We start from the raw sequence: 23,061 nt of genomic DNA, 5'->3' as shown, positions 1-23,061 counted from the left end.
CATTTTTTCATATGATAATAGATAGCTTTGATTTCTTAATCTGAAAACTGCCTTTTCATATCTGTAAAAGTAGAGAGCATAGAATTCTTTATTTTACAGTTGAAAATAAGTTTCTTGAATACAGGGACTAATTGGGTTTTAAATTTTATCTTTCTAGTGACTAGTACAATTTAGAATTCTAAATGATGAGCAGACAGATTTCAGAAAAACCTGGAAAGACTGAAGTGGACTGATGTGGAGTGAAGTGAACAGAACCAGGAGAACATTGTACACAGTAACAGCAACATTGTGAGATCATCAACTATGAGAGACTTAGCTTTTTCCAGCAGTACAATGATCCAAGACAATTCTAAAGGACTCATAATGGAAAATGCTCTCCACATCCAGAAAAAAGAACTGTGGAATCTGAATGCAGATTGAACCATACTTTGACTTCTTTTGCTTATTGTTTTTCTTTTTTGAGGTTTTTCCCTTTTGTTCTGATTTTTCTTTCACAACATGACTAATGTAGAAATATGTTTAATGTGATGGTACACATATAACCTATATCAGATTGTTTGCTGTCTTGGCGGGGGTGGGGGGAGGGAGGGAGAAAAATTTAGAATTCTAAATCTTATAAAAACAAATTTTAAAATCAATCTTTATATGTGACTGGAAAAAATAGTAAAATACTTTTATGATTTAAAAAAAGTCAGAGTTATGTAGTGTAATTGGAATCAAGAGTACCTGAGTTCATACCCTATCTCAGTAAATACTACCTATGTGACACGGAATAAGTAGCTTTAACTTCTCTGTGCCTCAATTACCTCAAGTGTAAAATAGAGGAGGTTGCAGCTTGATGGCCTCTAAGGTCTGTTTTAGATCTTAAATCCATAGTTTTTTAAATATGTTTGTTATGTACTAGTCATTAGAAAGACAAAATTTTAAATCCAATTAGTTCCTGCATTCAAGAAACTTATTTTCAACTGTAAAATAAAGACTTCTATGCTCTCTACTTTTACAGATGAAAAAATTGAGGCTCAGGAAGAGGGTATGAGTTGACTGTGGTCTCTTTATTAGTCAGTGGCAAAGCCAGGACTTCTGGAATGATAATAAATCTCCTAACTCTTAAACCAAGCTTCTTTCTACTTTGCCATGTTGTCATTTATTCAAGACAGAATACCGAGATAGGCCTTCTTATTATGGCCACTAAGTCAAGGAGAAAATAAATATTTCCATTATATGCAAGCCAGGATTTGAGGACAGTCATGGGTGATGAGCTACAGAAATCCAGGAGAGGCCCATATTTAGAGACAGTGAAGTTAGAGGGTTAAATAATCATCCATTTAACTTAGGAATACATCTTGAACAAGTGGGATTTCAGGAACAACTCAAAGAAAAAAAGTTTGAATGTCTTCTATGAATATGAGACTAGGTCTGGGGACAAATAACTTTGTTGTGATGGTGATGGAAGAAGGGCTGAGCAGAATGTTACTTATTGCTGAACTAAGAGGTTTGGAATCTCTAACATTCCAAATCTCTCTAATTTTGATTTGGTAATGAGTTCAAACTAGGCCATGCTGTAGCAAATATTAACTTCACAGGGACTTTTTTTTTTTAAAACAGCCATGTTTACTTGGGGACTTGGCCTTATCTCTGAAAGTTAGTTAAGGGGAGTCAGCAGCCCAGCTCAGGAGCTTCACCAAGTGTTTATCTGAAATACATAAGGTCAACTTCTAGAAGGGGCATAAAACTTTGTATGTGTAGTTAGGTAATTGTGTATCTTAGACGGGACAAGTCAATATTGCAGGGCATGGGATTGAAATTATTCCATTGGGAGAGTGGAATTCATTCTTTTTGGTAGTAAATGATTTCATTCCTTTTGATTTTTGGTAGTAAATGATTTCATTCCTTTTGTTATTTTGGTAGTAAATGATTTCATTCCTTTTGTTAACTGGAGCTTAAAGAAGCCCAGACTTAGAATTCCTAATTAAAAAGACAAGAACAATTTACCTGTGTAGGGTCTCCAAGAAAATCCACAGTGAATAATTTCTGTAGGGGGAAAAAAGATAAATGAATTTCTCAAAAAGAGCTTTTCTTGCTATTTCACCTGAAGATTAGGTTGCTTCTCTGAGAGCCCCTCACAACAGAGCAGTAAATTCCATTAAGAGTGACAAGGTCTGTTGGAACTCAACCTTGGAGTCATCATCATTCTAGGCTCTGGACCACTTCTCCTACTTATCCTTAATTCTAGGATTCTGGAAAAGACAGATCTGAGACATGCAGGCCTACAAATTAGAAGAATGTCACTTTTTTTCTCATTCTTTTGTATAAGGCACCTCACTACTTTAGGTGTAAAGCTAAGGAGAAAAAATACAGCATTTTTTATTCACATGATCCTGCAAGTAAGGTTGCATTTGGTAGAAACTTTTGTCAGTGGCCTTGGAACAAATCTAAGAACAGTCCCCTCATTTTCCACTTTATAAATTACACAGGAACAGGTGCACTATCTAAGACATTTTGGATGTTCCAGAATCTTTGAATTCTCCAAAGATTCCCCACTAGTCTCTGCAAAAAAGCAGACAATTGTGGCAGTTATCCGAGTCATTCAAGGCCCTGCTTTGGTTTCCTCAACTATAAAACGATGATAATAATACTATAATAATAGTATCTACTTCCCAGGGTTGTTGTAAGGATCAAATGAAATAGTATTTGTAAAGCCTTTAGCACAGTATCAGGCACATAGCAGACACTATATAAATGTTTATTCTCTTCACTCCCTTCCATGTGGAACATAGTTCCCTCTCTACTCTCTACAGAGAAGGGACCAATATTTTGGCTTTCCACAGTCTCCTGAAGACACATCCCACTGTCCTCTACCTTAGTCTTCCCTGGGATGACATATTCTAGAAATATTTGACTATTGAATAAGTAAATGGAGAGGGATTTCTAGTGTTTTTTTTTTCTGGTCTACCCTCCTCATCCTCAGAGAGGTGGACATAAGGACAGCAGATATAAAAGCCTGAAAGTCATTTCCCACATCATGACTTGGGAAAATTTTCACATCAATCAAGGTGAATTGAAGAGATGTTTAGGTTCATTCTTAAAAGCATGGCTACATGCAACTCTAAAGGTCAGAGCTTCTCATACATGGGAGGCCATCTATGCTGCCTGGGGCAACTAGAGGATCCAAAGTTATAATGTACAATGAAACATGCTAAAGGGGTATTGTGTAAGAACTACTGGGTCACCCACCATCTGCACAGTTGTGTTCAGGATCTCTTCCTCTGTTTTCTGCCGAATGCAAGAAACCATGCTGGCTGAAGTAGTTATTTTACATCCAATCAGTTTTGTAATTTTCTGCCAAAAAAAAAAATCTATCTTTATGTTTCATTTTTATCTCTACCCATCTATTGATATCTTTGTATCTATCTCTATCATTCCTATACTCCAGGAGCAGTTTCTGTCTATCTATGTAGGGAGAATAGCTATAAGCAAACCAGGATGTTCTTAAAAATGTGATTGCATGGGGCAGCATAAGCAGTACTAGATGTGAAGTCAAAGGACCTGTGTTCAAATGCCAGCTCTGCACCTTTATAACCTGTGTGACTTTGGGCAAGTTACATCTCTTTAGACTTTTTGTCTGTTCTGTAAAATAAAACAGCTAGTTTGTCTAGAAAATGTCTGATGGCCCTTTTAGTTCTAAATCTTGTAATTCTATTAATATATGCCAGTATGTGATGCCCCAAAATGGAAGAAGGCTACCTCAGTTACTAGTTTGATGTCAGAACTGAACAGAGATTCCATAAGGACAACTCCACTCTGGGAAATAGCCCGGTGGAAGAGATTCTTGGCCAAAGGAGATACAATCTGAAAGAGGAACAGAGGGGAATTAAAATAATGATTTCAGAGCAGAGCCATAACAGAGTTGAAGCAACTGTGACTTTTCCCCAGAGAACATGACAAAGGCTATTCTGTCCACAGCATCAAATAATTGAGCCTAGTACCTAATTATCAAAAGCAATTATTTCAAATAGGAAGCTAACTGCTTTTATACTTCCTCCCCCAGATGAGTTCCCCCCAATCTACAACACATCCAGAAAAAAAAAACATCTAAATTAGTATGTGGTTTTGCCCCCCAAGAGAATCTATGCTCCTTGAGAACAATAACTTTTTCTTTCTGTCTTTAAATCTCAAGTTCTTTGCATATTGCCTTGTATATAGTGTGTACTTTATAAATGTTTATTGGAAAAAACAAACCAGAGTTCTGGACTCTCTCCAATCCCCACCTGAATATTTCTGTCCCCAAAGTATTTCCCTCTACCTCAATTTGTCTTTAGAAGATAATCTGTCCAATGATTCATATTACTTGCCTTAGACACATTTTGTGAAGCTTGCCCTAGGTGCCCAAATGACTAGACATACTAACCTAGCCAACTAGTTGGGTGTGTCAGGGTAGGACTATTTAGCCTTAACAAATGCTAATGGATGACTAGCCCACTATTTAGGGCCAAGAATCAATTAATTTAGGAGGCTTTTTTTGTTCCTTTATTCATTCCTCTTTAGTGTCCTGATATTGCCAAGGTTGACTGTCTTTCCTAGAATTTAGTTTTTCAGAAAAAAAAAACTCAGAAAAATTAAGCAAGTAGCATAAGTGTGAGTGATATAAGCGATGAATGTGTAAAAGGGCTAGCATTTTTTTAAAACTTAGGAAAAACTGAAATGAGTAGAATTTTTCTTCCAGCATCATTAGACTTCCCTTTCAATGTCCCTCTGCAATTCTCATTGTACCCTCCTTCCTTTTTTTTCCCTATGAAAACCCACTCTTAAGAAAAGCTGCTCACACAGAAGTTTAGATTATTGCTGAAATTTAATACACTGATCCTCCTAGAGTGACTTAGGTTTTAAGTGTGAACAAAGTTTAAATGTAGTGAAGCTCTAATAAAGTATCAGAAACCAATGGATGTCTTTTTGGACAAGGGAACCTTTTGGGAGGCCCTGAAATTGTGGCTGCCTATAAGCTTGGTTCTGTACTCATCTGCTGCCAAACTGTTCATTGCTACAAAAGGATTAAAAGGGATTAAAAATTGTAGTAGGTCAAGAAAGGCCTGAATAATTTGCTATGTCAGTGTAGGATTCAGAAGGCTGAGATCAACAGAGACAGAGGATTTCTTCAGATGAGTCATTTCCTCTTTTGCTGTATTACTCAGATGATTCTCAGTGGAGTACCTGCTGGTAAAAAGGAACTAGAAAGTCTGGCTTTATTCATGCCTCACTATAAAAGCCTTAAACAGTCTCTCCCCATAACCAAACCAGAAAGAGAGAAAAAGACAAGAGAACAGAGACCAAAAGAGGGAGAAAAGAGGAAGAGAAGAAAAAAGAATTTTCTTCTTTAATTTATTTCCAGTTTTCCAAATGCCATAAACTCTCCCCTAATACTTTCAATTAAGTAAAAACCTTCACTTTCAGATCTCAAATAACACGTTGTTCTCTATCTCTAATGCATTTTATTTATATTAAAAGTTTTAGTCAAAACATTGTAGATAAATAGAAAAAAATTTAAACTTGTTTAATTATTAATATTTAATTTATTCCTTTAAAATTTTTTTCATTTTGAAATTAAATATAAAAAGAGAAAAAAGAGAACATTTATATGTATACAGCAGATCATAAAGAGAGGATTCAATATAAAACCATGAATTTCCATTTCAGACTGTTTACTTTAAAAAAAAACCCCACTATGTAACACATGCTACATATTGTTTTTAAAAGTACCCTGCTTTTACCTCTAACTTTTCTTTCATTCTCTGCATTTTGTTTTCTCTGTCCCTCCCCAGCCTATTATAGAGAAGGCTACAATTAAAAACAAATACACACACACACACACACTTATATATGTAAAACCATACTATACATATCTCTATTTCTCAGTTCTTTCTCTGGAGTTCTATAGCATCTTCCTACATAGGTCCTTTGTACTTCATTTGAGTCTTTATGATACTCAAGATGAATTAGTTATTCAAAATTGTTCTTAGGACAATATTTCTGTTACTTTGAACAATGTTCTCTTGGTACTGCTCATTTCACTTTTCATTATTTCATGTAAATCTTTCCATGTTTCCAAATTCAACCAGTTTATCATTTCTTATAGCACAGTAGTATTACATTATAATCATGTACTACAACTTGTTTAGCCATTATCCAAATGAAGGGCATCTATCATTTTAGGCAATCTGATAGATATAAGATAATATCACAAAGATGTTTTTAATCTGCATTTTTCTACTTGGGAGTCTACTTGCCAAGACAAACCCAGGAACTCTATGAACACAACTACCAAACACTCTTCACACAAATCAAATCAGATCTAAATAATTGGAAAGATATCAATTGCTCATGGATAGGCAGAACTAATATAGTAAAAATAACAATACTACCTAAATTAATTTACTTATTCAGTGCCATACCAATCAGACTACCTAAAAATTATTTTATACAGCTAGAAAAAAATAATAACAAAATTCATCTGGAAAAACAAAAAGTCAAGAATATCCAGGGAAATAATGAAAAAAAATTCACAGGAAGGTGGATTAGCAGTACCAAACCTGGAGGTTTACTATAAAGCGGCAGTCATCAAAACTATCTGGTACTGGCTAAGAAATAGAGTGGAGGATCAATGGAATAGGCTAGGCACAGGAAATGCAGTAGTAAATGACACTAGTAATGTAGTGTTTGATAAAACCAAAGACTCCAGCTTCTGGGATAGGAACTCAGTATTTGACAAAAACTGCTGGGAAAACTGGACATAGTATGGCAGAACGTAGGCATAGACCAACATCTTACACATTATACTAAAATAAGATCAAAATGGATACATGATTTAGACATAAAAGGTGATACCATAGGTAAATTAGGAGAACAAGGAATAGTATACCTATCAAAACTTTATAAAGGAAAACAGTTTATGACCAAACAAGAGATAGAGAATATTATAAAATGCAAAATGGATGATTTTGATTACATTAAATTAAAAAGGTTTTATACAAACAAAAGCAATGCATCCAAAATTAGAAGGGAGGCAGAAAGCTGGGAAACAATTTTTATGGCCAGTACTTCTGATAAAGGCCTCATTTCTAAAATATATAGGGAACTAAATCAAATTTATATTAATCCAAGTCATTCCCCAATTGAGAAATGATCAAAGGATATGAACAGGCAGTTTTCTGATGAAGAAACCAAAGCTGCCTATTCCCAGGTGAAAAAAGGCTCTAAATCTCTAATGATTAGAGAGATGCAAATTAAAACAACTTTGAGGTACCACCTGACACCTATCAGATTGGCCAAAATGACAAAAAAGGAAAATAATAAGTGTTGGAGAAGCTGTGGAAAAATTGGAACACTAATGTATTGTTGGTGGAGCTGTGAACTGATCCAACCATTCTGGAGAGCAATTTGGAATTATGCCCAAAAGGCTATAAAACTATGCATACCCTTTGACCCAGCAATACCACTTTTGGGTCTTTTTCCCAAAGAGATCATGGAAAGGGGAGAGGGACATACATGTACAAAAATATTTATAGCTGCTCTTTATGTGGTGGCAAGGAATTGGAAGTTGAAGGGATGCCCATCAATTGGGGAATGGCTGGACAAGTTGTGGTATATGAATGTAATGGAATACTATTGTGCTGTAAGAAACGATGGTCAGGAAGAGTTCAGAGAAACCTGGAGGGTCTTGCATGGGCTGATGATGAGTGAGATGAGCAGAACCAGAAGAACATTGTACACAGTATCATCAACATTGAGTGCTGATCTACTGTGATGGACTATATTCTTCTCACCAATGCAATGGTACAGAAGGGTTCCAGGGAACTCATGATAGAAGAGGATCTCCAAATCCAGGAAAAAAAAATAAAAAAGAACTGTGGAGTATAGCTGCTGAATGAACCATGCTATTTCTTTTGTTTTGGTGCTGTTGTTTTCCTATTTTGAGGTTTTTCATCATTGCTCTGATTTTTCTCTTATAACATGACTAATGCAGAAATATGTTTTAATGTTATTATGTGTGTGTGTGTGTGTGTGTGTGTGTGTGTGTATATATATATATGTAACCTATATCAGATTACCTGCTGTCTAGGCGAGGGGGGAGGGAGGGGAGGGAGGGAGAAAAATCTGAAATTGGAAAGCTTGTATAAACAAAAGTTGAGAACTATCTTTACATGTAATTGGAAAAAATACTTTAAAAAAGAAAAAAAGATCTGCATTTTTTTAATCAATAATGATTTAAAGGATTTTTTCATATGACTATTTATAGTTATGATTTCTTTATTGAAAATTAGCTATTCATAAACTTTGACTATTGATTGGTGAATGATTTTATTCTTATAAATTTGACAAATTTCTTTATATATTTGAGATATGGGAACTTTATCTGAGAGACTATGAAAATTTTTTCCCAATTTTCTGCTTTCCTTCTATTTTTGGACACGTTGTTGGCTACAACATTTATTTTTAAATTTTTAATTCCAAATTCTCTCCTTCCCTTCAACACTTTGAGAAGGCAAGTGATAGAATATCAATTATTCAAATAAAGTCATGAAAAACTTATCCCCATATCAGACATATTGCAAAAATAATATGTGTACAAAACCTTTTTAAATTTAATATGATGTTTTAATTAATTTCAATACCTAATGGTTTGTAACTCATTTCTTAGTCTTTCTAAGTCCCAATCAATATTCTTTGTCCATTTATTCTTCTTTAGTTTTCCTCACATAAGGGCTTGGAGGAAATTTTTCATTTTGGGTGCTGAGTGGCAAAAAGTAGCATTCTATGTTGTGAGAATTGCTGCTTGGGGAAAAGATTTAGATCTCTAGGGCTATCTAGAGCTAGAGAAAGGGAGCTTCCTGAGAGTCTTGCCTACATTGCTCTTTACTGTCCTCTAAGTCTTCAGAGAGAAAAACTCATCAAAGCTGAACCCAAGACTTGAATAGTTTTGCAGTTCCCAGGATTAAAAGGAACTGGTTTTTTTTTTCCCTTTCCAGAGAATCCCATCCATGAAAGATTTTCATACTGCTTTAACACCTAAACAACGGATAGGACTCCAGCACTTCTGTAGATCTCTAGCTTAAGGTTACCATTAGTTAAAAGAACTTAGCACTACTTCAGAGGCCTGAAGATATAAGGGGAAAAAGGCTTTGTCCTGCAGAATAGAGAGGCTCAAAAGAGGAACAATTGATGGATGATACAAACCTTTCCTTAAAGAGAGCATAGACATGTAGGCTTGATGTCCAGAGTTTTGAATTGCCCAGAGTACATAGGATGTAATGTGACCCATTACTACATTTCTGTAAGCTTCTTCTCATTTCCCCCACAAACAATGTGGGTATTGGTGAGAGATAGTGACCCAGATTTATGAATGAGCTGATATATTTTAATATTACAGCATTTGCTTCTTTGTTAGGAATTGCTTTATATGTTGAAGACTGAAAGAGATTATTTTTATTGATTTGTATAAATGGAAAATATGATGGTAGACTCTCACAAGCTACAGTCACTATTTTAATGTATATTTTTCCCCCAAACTGGAGGTAGCCCTAGGATTCTGAGAATGATATATAAGAGTGTGACAGCAATGGTTGTCTCCCCTTCTGGGATTTCCCCTCCTTGCCCTGACCCTCCATCATGAGTACAGGTTAAGGTGACTAAGCCAATCAGACTGGAGAAGGAATACATTTGCCACATAGGGTCCACACACTCTACAATCACTATGTTCAAATGAGCATAGTAAATATGTACTCTAGTTTTCTGGTTCTGATTTTTTTTAACTTTGCATTAGTTCATGAAGATTTTCTTAGATTTCTTTGTGTTTCTCATGCATGGTAGTTTTAATTGCTTCATAAAATTATTTATATCAATTTTTCTAAATTTATCTAACCATTCTGTTACTTTTATTTTTAATTTCTCAACATTTATTTTTTAATTTTTAGTTCTAAATTCTCGCCTTCCCTCCAAACCTTCCCCTATGCATTGAAAAGGCATTAAATTATTATTACTAAATAATCTACCCATAAGAAATTAATGTTTCTACAATTGTTTGGATATATCTGTATAAAAAGCATGTTGCAATTATGTTCATCTAGTTCCTGTGAGTGTCTTGGCAAGTAGAATCCAAAGTATTTTATAGTGTCAGCAGTTATTTTAAGTGGAACTTCTCTTTATTCCCTTATTTTAAAAAATAGGTTGTTTCCCAGATGTTGTTTTTTCTGTTTTATTATGAATTACATTTGATGTTGTTATATTTCTGAGTGGAGAAGCTCAGAAAAAGAGCAGGTGAAGTAAAAATGATAGGAACATGTGATTAAGAGTCTTTGAATGGAGAGTTCTTCTATTTGTTTTTCATAATATTTCATGTTGTGTTTCCAACAATGGAATGATTGGGTTAAATATATGTATGATTTTTCTTTTGGTAATTTTTATGGTATATTTTCATATTGTACTCCTTTAATTCCACCAGCAATGAGTGAATGAGTATGCTTGCTCTTTATAGCCTAACCAGTATTTACTGGTTTTATTATTGCATATTGTGTGCTATGGATATTTATTTGTGTCTTTTACCTCTACTGCATTAGTATGGGGAACTTTTCTTATGTCAATTTTGTGTTTTCCATAGTAACTAGTACAAAATTCCATAGCAAGTAGACATCTCAAAATATTAAATAAATGAATAAAGAAAAAGAGAAGGAAATGAAGAGAGGAAAGGAGAAAGGTAAATGAAACTGGAGAAGTTGGGTGCTAAAAATCACCCTTTGCCTTCTCCTCAAGTATTCTGAGACTGGTCCTATCTCATAGGGAAGTCAGGGAGAAATGTTCCGTAGGATTTAGAATAGTTTCCTTTCTCTCAGAAAGTGGTTCTTTGAAAAGCCCTTACAAAGCTGTATTACTATCATATCTCAGTCTATGCCTTCTAATGCTGAAAATAAAGCTTAAAGGAAATTGGTCTCATTCTGCCTTCCTACAGTCCATGTGGGCTGCCATAGAAAGACACTGGGTTACTTGTCATGATTTTCTGAGCCACTTTGCATGTTGTGACAGAAAATCTCTAGATTTGGAATCAAAACCTGAGTTTGATTCTAAGATCTGTCATACCCTAACTGTATGAGCTTAGATAACATAAAGACCATCAATGAACTTCTGTTTTCTCATCTGTGAAATTAGAACCATAATAGTTGCATTCCTTGTCTCATGAGATTGCTATGAGGAAAGTTCTTTTTGAAGCATTATAAAATGTATTATTATAAGAGGAACAGTATATTGCAAAATATATATATGCCACCCTGACACAAACTTTTACCAGTAGCTTACCTCAATCAAGAGTCTCAGGAAAAAAATTAAATTAATTTTTAAAAATTTTTTAAAAAGAGTTTCATGGCCAGTTTTCCCTTCAAGTCTTAGACACTTTGCTCCCTGGTTCTAGGTTTCCTACTTAAGAAAGAAATTCAGTGCCAAGAAACATGAATAGATTCTTGGGGACTGTCGGAAGGGCCAAATCATCTGTTGATACTAATGACATCTGCTTATATCTGAGGCTAACCCTCTATATCAACAGTCATTGGCTGAACCCTCCTGAATCAAAGTATAGCATCTTGAAAACTCACCAGTGCAGAAACACATCCGCCTCCTGCTGACTCACCAAAGATGGTCACTGAGCCTGGATCTCCTCCAAAGCTAGCAATGTTTTTCTGGATCCAGTGGAGTGCAGCCACTTGATCTAAGTAACCCCAGTTTCCCCCAGCATGCTCATCACCAGTGCTGCAAGAGAGAGGAGTCATAAATATTGATAAAGCACTTCAGGGGCCAGTTGAGGTATATAGTTGTCCTTGCCCTCAGGGAGATTACATCTAATAAGCAAACAAGACCAACAAATAAGGTGCAAAAATAACAAAGTGGGGGGATGGCCTGAATTCACTGGAAGTGGGAAGGTCAGCTGGCATCCCAATTTCCCAAATTACTTATTATTCCCACCCAAAACTCACTGACCTATTTCTTGATTTGAGAACGTTTCCCTGACCTCCCTTCCCTCTCCTTTCCAGCCACCTTTCTCTTATATGTTTCTTCAATGTTAATGACTGGATCCCCTAAGAAAGACCAGATAAAAATCTCCATGTTTTTAGTGCCATCTTCTTTTTGACCCCACCTATGCCCCGCTCATGCATCAGGTGAAAAAGTCTTTGCTCTAGGTCACTAAGAACCAAGGTAAGAAATGACTTGCCCAGGGTCACACAAACACAACCTTTTTTATCATAAACCCCTCTTTAAAAGGTCTATGTCATATCTATCTTTGCGTTCCCAGGATCTAGAAGCCAGAAGATACTTAATAAGTATTTATTTCAATTATTCAATTAAGAATCATATAGGGACAGCTAGGTGGCATAGTGGATAAAGCACTGGCCCTGGATTCAGGAGGACCTGACTTCAAATCCGGCCTCAGACACTTGACACTTACTAGCTGTGTGATTTTGGGCAAGTCGCTTAACCCTCATTGCCCCGCCAAAAAAAAAAAAATTCAAGGAGGGAGGTAGCAGTTTGGGGGCAGCTAGGTGGTAGAGTGGATAAAGCACTGGCTCTGGATTCAGGAGGATCTGAGTTCAAATCCGGCCTCAGACACTTGACACTTACTAGCTGTGTGACCCTGGGCAGGTCACTTAACCCCCATTGCCCTGAAAAAAAAAAGAATCATATAATTTGAGTATACAAGGGGTTCAATAAGAATTCACTAAATGAAATAATAGTCATTCAATACATATTTGTTGAATTGAGCTGACAGCAAATGACACCCCTACCCTCATATAACCAAATAATCATAAGATATCAGTAACATTGACAATAATAGTAAGATGTGTATGATACCATATGCCACAGTACCTAATCTCAAGGAAAAGACATAGAAGAAACTCATTAGGCCCATACAGACACAGGTCAATTTCCAAGAGACCAAAGGGGAAAAAGTAGAAATATACTCTGCTAAAGAAAGTTGACCACATTCATTTATTTTTAGAGGGCTACTAGAGAGTCATTGCCATAAGCCTAAAGGCAGGGCCATGCTAGTAGGTGTGTCCAATATGTCCACCAGGTTCTTGGACCCTAGATCTTACCTATAGAATCCCAAAATTCCCAAACGGTACTGAATGGTCACAACCACAACATTTTCAAGGGTTGAAAGAGCCAGCCCATCATAAGTTGATGCAGCACCTGTCAACAAACCCCCTCCATGGATCCACACCATCACCTGGGGAAGAAGGGAGAAATCTTATTGGTCATATAAACCCAGCCAATATTATAGTCCTAACCAAAAGTTTCCCATGTGTTCCTGGGAATACTTCTCTCCCATTGTGCTCAGGGAATGTGAAGTCATTCTCAGAACTTCCAGAGGAAAACAGAATTAGAAAGGTAAACTGCCTTCAGGAAAAGTGGGGGCGGGGGGTGGCACGGGGCAAAAAGGCCAAAGACAATATGAAAAACTAAATTGCATCATTCATGTTACTATTCCCCTTTGATTGGCTGCAGACAATTGAGAGCTATATTCGATTTGATCTTTTCACTGTATGAAATATATGCATATACATGTATATACATACATGCAGATATACATATATGTCTGTATATGGAGATGGAGAGAGAGAGAGAGAGAGAGAGAGAGAATTTCTCACTGCTTTTCCTAGTCTACTAGAAGAGCATTAAACTGTGAGTCAAGAAACCAGGGTTTGAGGATGGGTAGAAGAAAATGGGGAGGGGGCAGCTAGGTGGCGCAGTGGATAAAGCACTGGCCCTGGATTCAGGAGTACGTGAGTTCAAATCTGGCCTCAGACACTTGACACTTACTAGCTGTGTGACCCTGGGCAAGTCACTTAACCACCATGGCCCCGCAAAAAAGAAGAAGAAGAAGAAGAAGAAGAAGAAGAAGAAGAAGAAGAAGAAGAAGAAGAAGAAGAAGAAGAAAATGGGGATTTTTAGCACAAAGAAAAGAAGAACTGAAGAGTGGGTGTGAACTGTGTCTTCCAATTTTTGAAAGTCTGTCATGTGGAAGAAGGATTAGATTTTTTCCCCTTAGTCCTGGAGAACAGAACATGGTACAGTCTGGGTAGAACTTGAAGACCAATAGATTTAGACTCAATGTCAGGAAAAACTTCATAACAATAAGAGCTCTCAAAAAATGGAATGGGCTTCCTTAAGATAGATTGAGTTCCCCACCACTGAAGGTATTTTAAGGGGATTCTTTTTCAAGTACAGGTTGAATTACATGAACTAAGACGGCTCTTCCATTTCTGAGATTCTATGAGACCGATAGTCCCAACTCTGTCACTAACCAGCTATGTGACCTGGGGCAAATCATTTAGCCTCTCTTAATCCTCTTTTTTTTTCAAATAAGAATAATAACATTGATCTCTACCTGTCAGATGTGGACTGAGGATTGAATGGAAGAACATGTATAAATGTCCTTTGCAAATTAAAGGCATTACTATTGTTTTCTATCATGTACCAGGGTAAGTGTCCCATCATGCTCCAATCCATAATCAAGGAAAATTGAGTTTCAGCTAAGTGAAATTGGTGGGAGGTTTTTTCAGGTCACATGGACTGACCAAGGGAGAACTAAGGATCCCAACATACTGATTCTTCCATTTCTTCCCCGCTATAGATACAAGAAGTAACCATAACCCACAGAATCCAAAGCTTTGATCAACCCTAGATTTAATATCCTTACAGGTAATTTCATCTTCTTTGTCAGATCAGCTGGACTATAAATGTTCAGGTATAAACAGTCTTCAGACATTTCCAATGAAATTTTTTCATTCCGGTTGGTAAAAAGGTTAGAGAATAACTGTCCTTCATCTTTGTCCTGGATGCACCTGTGCAATGAAACATGAGATCATTTCTTTTCAACAGCACATTATGGAAACATAACTTGGGGTCACAGTATCACAGATCTTAGATCTTAGGCTTTGGAACTAGAAGGGTCCTTAGAGATCATCAAGTTAAGCACCCTTATTTTAGAGATGAGGCAACTGAGTCACAGAGAAGAAATGTGGTTGCTTAAAATCATACAGGGAATAACAGAGACAGTATTCCATCTCGGGTCATCAGACTCCTCCCTTTACTCTTCTTTTTCCACTTACTCCAGTGAAGGCTTAACAAAAGACCTTACATTATTTTTCTTCATGTTTATGGAATGAGACCCTAAATTTCTTTGTGTCCCAGTGTATGTCATTCCCTGTTCTAGGCCCTAGTCTTCTCTGAAAAAATGAGGAGTTTGCACTAAATGATTTCTAAGATCTCTTCCATCTCTGGCTTCCCAATGAATGATTTCTATGGATAAATACTTAGTGAATTTAGGAACATAGTAGGAAGGAGGAGGGTAATTATAGTAAGAAAGAGGGGCCAGAGAAATGTGAAACATTGTGGTGCCTCTAGGGTCTTCCAGACCATAGCCAAATGGCAGCATTTTGGCAAGACGGCAATGACTTATTTCACACAAGCCTATGAGGCAACTAGAGGAGTCATCATTGTCCCTACTGCATTAATGAGGAAACTGAGAAGATAAGCAATTAGCCCATTATCACATAGTTATTAAATGGCAGAGTCTGAACTGAAGTCCTGATTTCCATCCACGTGTTCTTTCTCCAAAAGCATTATTTTTAAAACTACTAGACAGATCAGTGGCAAAGGAGTCATGGTTTTATGATTCAAAGGGTCTTGATATTATTGAAGAATGGAAGGTAAGGGTATCCAACATTTTTCCAGGCAGTGTGTTCATAGGGATTTGACTGTGAGAAAGCAAACAAGCCATTAGTTATCAGGAATATCAGCAGCATCTGTCCAGGTTGGAGGCTATAGCAATTCAACTTGGCTGGACTTTCTAGGATGGGTGAATCATCCTGCAAATCAGGAAACAGTCCACTGGGAATCCTTGATAGGTTCCCCTCCAAAGGAGAGACTTTGGAGCTAGATAGGTGAGTTTTTCCCTTATCTTGCCTGGAACCAGGCCTCCACTTCCCTTTGCAACTAGCAGCTCCAAACTACACTGTCTCTGCTTGGGCCACCATTCCTGCCTCCTTCTTACAGCATCTCCTTTATGTGGTATTTTTACCTAATAGAAACATAAGCTCCTTAAGAAAGGAGTCTATCTTGTTTATTTGTATTTCTATCCCCGCGCTTAGGCCAGTGTCTGACATACAAAAAGTGTTCCATAAATGTTTTTCCTTTCTTTCTTTCTTTCTTTCTTTCTTTCTTTCTTTCTTTCTTTCTTTCTTTCTTTCTTTCTTTCTTTCTTTCTTTCTTTCCTTTTCTTTCTGTATATCTATCTCTCTATTTAGTTGGGAAGAAGAAATAGAAACATTTCACCAGAGGTGATATAGGGGATTTTGAAATGACCTGGGGTAATGAAATGATATGGAAAAACCAAAGAATAAAAATAGAATTCCCCATGATTGCCTCCAACTTAATCCCTCCCATACCAAGAAAAAACTGATGACTGATGGCTTACATGGGTGGGTATGTAGTGGTTATCTTCACATAGTCCCAGGGCTCAGGAGGCTGAGGTGGAGTGAATCTCAGGGATCCAAGAGGAGCCTTGGCAAAAGGGACACCCAGGAAAACCTGGACAGCTTTATTAAATCCTTTTAGGCTCATATATTTGCCTTGGACTTTCCCATACTGAGTATCCACTATAGGTGTTGAGGCCTGCTGCCCTATGCAACATTGAGAAAGGAAAAAGTGATTTCACTTGAGAAGACAACATGGTAGAGTGGAATCACATTGAACTAGTTAAATGACCTGGGCATCTTTCCCCCTCTCAGTCCTTCACTAATTATGTGCCAACTTTCAGAAAGTTAACAATCTCTCTGGGCCTCAGTTTTCTCACTTGTAAATTAGAGACAATACTATCTCCCTGTTATAAATATCAAATGAGAAAAAATGAGTGAAAATGCCATAGAGATACCACAGTCATAATAGCAACTCATTTTTGCAGTATTTTAAGATTCAACAAAGTGCTTTGCTCACAACTGAATAAAGTAAATAGTATTATGGGCCGCATTTTATAGCTGGAAATACCAAAGCTCCTAGAGGTTAAAACACCTGCCCAAGGTCATATAGCTAGTAGGCATCTCTGAACTCCAAGTTCTGAGCATTTCCACTATGCCACAGCTGCCTTTAAGAATGAGGTTTAACAGAAATGCACGTTTATACAATTTCCTTTCCTGAGAATCTCTGAGTTCCTTTATCCAACACATATTAATAGGACCTGTTATACACAGTGCACTGGGCTAGATGCTAAGGGAAGCACAGATGAATAACACCCAGTCCCTGATGGAGGAAGCTTAAACAGCAACTATCATATCATTAACAGATTCCATAGACTGTCTCTGACAACACCTACATTCTAAGGAGTTGTCTGAAGTGCACAGGGTTTGTGACTTGCCCAGGGTCACATAGCAAGGAAGTATCAGAAGCAGTGTTTGGACCCAGAACTTTTTTTGCTTTTTTTTTTTTTTTTAGTGAGGCAATTGGGGTTAAGTGACTTGCCCAGGGTCACACAGCTAGTAAGTATTAAGTGTCTGAGGCCAGATTTGAACTCAGGTACTCCTGACTCCAGGGCCGGTGCTCTATCCACCGCGCCACCTAGCTGCTCCAGACCCAGAACTTCTTAAATCCAAACTCAGCACTTTGTTCCATATCCTCTATCATGCTGTTTCTAGGTACACAAATCAGGGATAGTAATTAATAGTAGTGATAGCGATAATGGAAGAAGAAGAAGAAGAAGAAGAAGAAGAAGAAGAGGAGGAGGAGGAAGAGGAAGAAGAGGAAGAAGAAGAGGAGGAGGAAGAGGAAGAAGAGGAAGAGAAGGAGGAATATGTATATACATGAACATATATATATATATATATACATATATGTATATTTATAGATGCAATTTCATTGCTATGGAAAACTCCCAGATGAGGAAACTCCCTATATCAATTCACGTAAATACCTTATAGTTTTAGAGAGTTTTCTAAAGCACTGAGAGGTTAAGAGATTTGCCCAGCTTCACACAGGAAGTTCATGTCAGAGGCAGAACATGGACCCAGGATGATAACTAGTTAATGATAAAAACCCCCCCTCCTCTTCTACACAGCAGGTGAGGATTCAGGAACAATGCATGTGAATTCCTTTCAGCTTGCAAGTAATTGTCATTACTTCTATGGGAACTCTGTTGCTATTGCAGTTATTGTCATCTCTTCTGGGAAAATCTGCTATCAGGAATTCTGCTCTTTGGCCCATTGGGTAAGAATTATAAAGGTAAATATTTTGCAGGAATGAAATCACAGAACCAAAGCTCTGTATATACTGACTTTAAGAAGGAAGGAAAGAGGAGGCAGCTAGGTGGCGCAGTGGATAAAGCACTGGCACTGGATTCAGGAGTACCTGAGTTCAAATCTGGCCTCAGACACTTGAAAAAAGAAGGAAAGAAACAAAGGAAGAAGGAAAGATAAAAACATTTAAATATTATGTAAGGATTCTTTTGCTTGTCTGAATATCTCTATATTTCTCCTATTCCCATAAGCTCTGATACAGCACCATCAAAGTCACAAATTATGTAATTTCTACTTGAAAATGACCTTTGTTATTATCTAGTCTAGCTCCCTCCTCTTACAAAAGTGGATATTACAGCTTGGAGAATAGCATTAAATTAATAAGGACAAACTAGTTCAATTTTCCTGATTACAAAAGTTGACATTTCTTGCCTAGTCCAGAAGACTGTAAGAAATTATTTCCTAGCTATTATTGGCTTCTTTTCCTCAATATCCATCTTTCATTTGCTCCATGAGAACTTACAGACCAATAGAATATTAGAACTGTCTAATTTCACTTTTATATTGTCAGACTGTCTAAAGTGTATAATATCAGTTATTCAGTCATCCCTTTTCCTTTCTCAGCCCCTTAGTCATTCATACTTATGCCTCAGAGGAAGAATAAATATGTGACAAATGAATCTGCTAAATTGGAGCCCAATAGGGAAAATAGATGATGGTGATGTTTCCTTCTACCCTTGGATCATCAAAGTTGATAAAACACTATACTGCCAAATTTTTTTTTGTATTTTCAGCAGGCATATTTTTTTTAATTTTGTCTTTATAATTGCCCTACCTTCCAATTTCACATTTGCAGATGCCAATAACACATCATCTTTATTTTAAGTAGATGTAACTTCTACTTGGTTGTTGCTTCTCTAAGTGATTCATTCCCCCAAAGATCCACCCACTAAACCAAACTAAAGCCAGCAGGACTTGGACATCCAGCAGGTGGCAGGGGAGTACAGTGTCAGCAGCAAAAGGAGTTGCTACTGCTTTAATAAAACCCCCAACTTCTTTCCAAAGAAAACCACAGGAAGGCAAATTCTGGTACTGAACTCCAGCAGAAATTCCAGTCTTTGCCTAGTTTTCTGCCAGGCAATATCCAAAGTTTTGGAGTTATTTTTGAAGGTATATAGAATGGAAAAAAAACTTACCCCAAGTTGATAAAGCAAGGCAGGAACACAAGACCAAAGAAAGCAACCACATTGTATCAGGAAAAATGCTTTCCCGGGTGCCTGGTACAGGCATTAAAGTTGCAGGTGCTTCCCTGTATTAAAGAGCTTCACAAATGTCTGACTGACTGAAAAGGTCAAAGTAAAATCAGACAAAAACAATAAATGAATTTATCCCCTTCCAAATATTGTTCTTCTATTAGAAAGTATTGGGTTTTGGAAGCTATCCCTGTAAATAACCCACCCTCTCCACCTGCTTGGCTCTATTCCCAAAATACTCAGATTACAAACTCAACCTCCAGATCACTGAATATGGTAAAAATTACATTAAGTAGATTTTAACCCTACATGCAATCTGACTTTTCTCCTTGTCTCAAGGATGGACATAGTCACATATCTTGGTGTAAGAGGTGGTCAGGTCTAGTGGGATAGACTGAAGACTTAAATAAGTCTTGGGTCTACCCATAGGCTCACCCAAACTATCTGTCTTAATGACTTGAAGAAGCCTCCTAACTTTTTGTCGATGTTCTTTTCTCATCAATAGAATGGGTATGAATCCTTAACAGTCAGGGAGTCTGAGTCGTTTAGAAAAAAAAAAAGCATTGTGATTTCTCAAAAAAAAAAATTAAAAATGAGTGCTGACAGTAAACTTGTATATAGTTTGGAGAAGATTCTGAAGGAAACAAGATAGGAAGTGCCTTTCTCAAAGGAACCCATGTAATCTATGCCCTAGGGCCTCCCAAAATGCTAAACTCACATATGCTAGATCCAAGTTTGAGAGTTTTCCCAGTATAACTCATGTATAGGCCCAGAGGTCTTCTGTGGATCCATTAACTTGGATGGTGTTATAGGAGGTTTATGGGCCCCAGTTACCCCAGAAGTTGTCTGGGGAGGTCAAGGAACTTTTTCCTTGAAATCCCAGGAGTTTTCCCCTGAAATCAAAGAGGCCTCTCCTTGAGCTCAACCAAGGACAAGCACATCCAAAAGAGATAAGCAGGACCCAGCAAGTTCCAGGACCACCACCCTACATTCCAGCCCTCCTCACCACCTGGATGAGGTAATCTAGTTAGGCGTGGCTACACTAGGAGAAGACACAGGAACCGCCCACCAGCAGACTGCTAGGACCCACCAGGATGGAGTTAATGCCCATCACCAGATTGCCCATGACCCATCATCAAACTACCCCAGCCCACCTCCAACTCATCGTCCAATAAGGGACATTTTTACCCACACCATTTTAGCCCTGTAAAAGGGAGCTCCCCAAGCTAGGGGAGGAGAGCATTTTTTTCTAAAACCTTCCTCCCAGCCAGTTTCTCTTGTACCCCAATAAACCTGTTCTTTTATTCCTAAATAGGACTTGTGCAAGACTGTAATTCTTTACAGAGGAATCCTAAGGACCCACGTGCTTTCTCCCAATATCAGATAGTGAAAAAATTTCATCTTTATTTTTCACTCTTATGATATGGTCTTGCTTTATGTATGCCCAGATGCCTAATATGGAAGTAACAGATATAATTTACTAAGAACTGACTGATCTCCATTCCCAGATCAATGAATTGCTTGATACTGAGTAGACTTTGTCAGTTCCATACTCAGATTGTTTTGTGGATCTCCCAAACTATTCCCCTCCCAGAGGTTCCCAAAGCTTTCTTCCTAGACTTTAGCTTATTATGCAAAAGAAACTATGTAATGCAAAAGAACCTATCTGTGAGAAACTTTCTCTGTGCAGAGGCAATCTCTTCTCTCTCTCGGTTCTGTTACCCCATAGAAACCCTGTCCTAGTTCCCATCTTTGGGTTTTCTTTAGCATCTTCTATGGACTACCCCAAGTTAAAAGTCTTTTCCCCTTAATGTCAGAAAGCTCCTTTGTAATGGGATGTGGGACTCCAAGAAACCCCCAAGGAATCCTTAAACTTTCCCAAGGTAGACAATCTCCATGGTGATTCTGTCTCCTGGCCATATATCCCTCTCTCCTAAAAAATCTTTTTTATCTTATAAGATTCACTATGAGCCTCCAATTCTTTGGGTGAGCTACCCCCTGATCTAGGTCACAAGTCCCCTCAACATTTTGATCAGGGATGGGGGAAGCTAGGTGGTACAGGGAATAGAGCACCAGCCCTGGATTTAGGAGGACCTGAGTTCAAATCCAGCCTCAGGCACTTGACACTTATTAGCTGTGTGACCCTGGGCAAGTCACTTAACAACCCTCATTACCCTACAAAACAAACAAACAAACAAAAAAACATTTTGATCAGGGATCTGGCAAAACCCATGGGTAATTTGGGGTCCACTTTAGCATGTCCACCAGAACAGACTGCTGCCAGTTATATGTTTTCAAATCATGGACCACGCTCTTGCACATACTTGGAAAACTGGCAAAATTTAAATGAGTCTGACCTACAAAACTGTTGATCAAAGTTGAGCTCCTTTGACTGCAGTAGAATTGATTTTTTCTTTGGCAGATTAATCTTGATTTAGCTGGTCCCACGATAAAAGGCCTTGAGTGGGACTCATTATTTTTAGATGGCATTTTGAATAAACTAAGCAGGAATCGGAATCTGAACTCTCTTCCCTTCCAGATATTATAGAGTCCAAAAATGTGTGGGGTGGCAGGGAGGGAATAAGATTTTTGTCTCTCAGTAAAAGGTCTCCAAATTTAAAAAGGGAAAAGAAATTGTAGGCAGGGGGAAAGACAGGAAAGACCAATTGATCTGGCTGAAATTAATGGGATCTTGCAGATTAGAGAAAGACTTAATTTGTGCATGCTAAATTATTATAAGAATCTTTACCACTACTGTTTACTGTTTTTGTGTCTCTTTTTGTAGAGTTCTATTTGTGTTAAAAATGTTCTCTGTGTGTATGTGTGTGTCCCTGAGTAAAAAATAAGTTTTGTTTTTTTAAATTTCCTTTTCTTCTCCCCGCCCTTGCTATCCAAGCTAAGTCCTTATCTTGCATTGAGTTATGCAATTCTCTTTGCCACTCAAAGAAGAATTGTCAAAAAGGTAATTTACAAGGGGCAGCTAGGTGGCCCAGTGGATAGAGCACTGGCCCTGGAGTCAGGAGTACCTGAGTTCAAAGCCAGCCTCAGACACTTAACACTTACTAGCTGTGTGACCCTGGGCAAGTCACTTAACCCCAATTGCCTCACTAAAAAAACAACAACAACAACAACAAAAGGTAATTTACACATAGAGGCAGTTACAGGGTGATTCTAGCTTGATTTTTTAAACTCCTTTTAAGAAATTTGTTAAAATTTAAATTGGACATTAATCTCCAATATTAGACATTATAAATCCAGGTTTTTTTATGGACCCCCAAATTGAAGTTAATAGATCAGGTTCAATTTAAATCTGGGGAACTGTCTGGCTCCTCAGTCACCAGTTTTTATTACCATGTAAAAATTAGTTTATTGATAATAATGATTACATTGAAATGCTAATAGTATATGGGGCCTTAGATAAATTGGGAATTATAACATTTGGGAAAATAGATCCAGTTGTAATGGAAATCTAGTGTTACTTT

The 23,061-nt window shown here is 37.4% G+C and overlaps 1 protein-coding gene across 2 annotated transcripts in view; it reads right to left on the bottom strand.

The window, feature by feature from the left end:
- Positions 1–19,577, bottom strand: part of LOC122741344 (liver carboxylesterase 1-like) — a 44,273-nt gene extending 24,696 nt beyond the window's left edge. Inside the window, exons 1-8 of one of the 2 annotated variants that reach the window (XM_043984721.1) lie at positions 19,523–19,577; positions 16,517–16,721; positions 14,738–14,882; positions 13,131–13,264; positions 11,634–11,787; positions 3,745–3,849; positions 3,235–3,339; positions 1,993–2,031 (exon numbers count right to left, since the gene is read on the bottom strand). In XM_043984721.1, the coding sequence (XP_043840656.1) occupies positions 1,993–2,031; positions 3,235–3,339; positions 3,745–3,849; positions 11,634–11,787; positions 13,131–13,264; positions 14,738–14,882; positions 16,517–16,721; positions 19,523–19,574 (939 nt within the window). In that variant the 5' untranslated portion in view covers positions 19,575–19,577. The remainder of the gene's footprint in view (positions 1–1,992; positions 2,032–3,234; positions 3,340–3,744; positions 3,850–11,633; positions 11,788–13,130; positions 13,265–14,737; positions 14,883–16,516; positions 16,722–19,522) is intronic. The other variant, XM_043984720.1, reaches the window with a different exon arrangement.
- Between the last annotated feature and the right edge of the window lie 3,484 nt (positions 19,578–23,061).

Source organism: Dromiciops gliroides, chromosome 2 (genome assembly GCF_019393635.1).
Source record: "Dromiciops gliroides isolate mDroGli1 chromosome 2, mDroGli1.pri, whole genome shotgun sequence".
Taxonomy (NCBI): domain Eukaryota; kingdom Metazoa; phylum Chordata; class Mammalia; order Microbiotheria; family Microbiotheriidae; genus Dromiciops; species Dromiciops gliroides.
The sequence above is the reverse complement of the archived record's forward strand: the minus strand, read 5'-3'. Positions and strand labels throughout refer to the sequence as shown.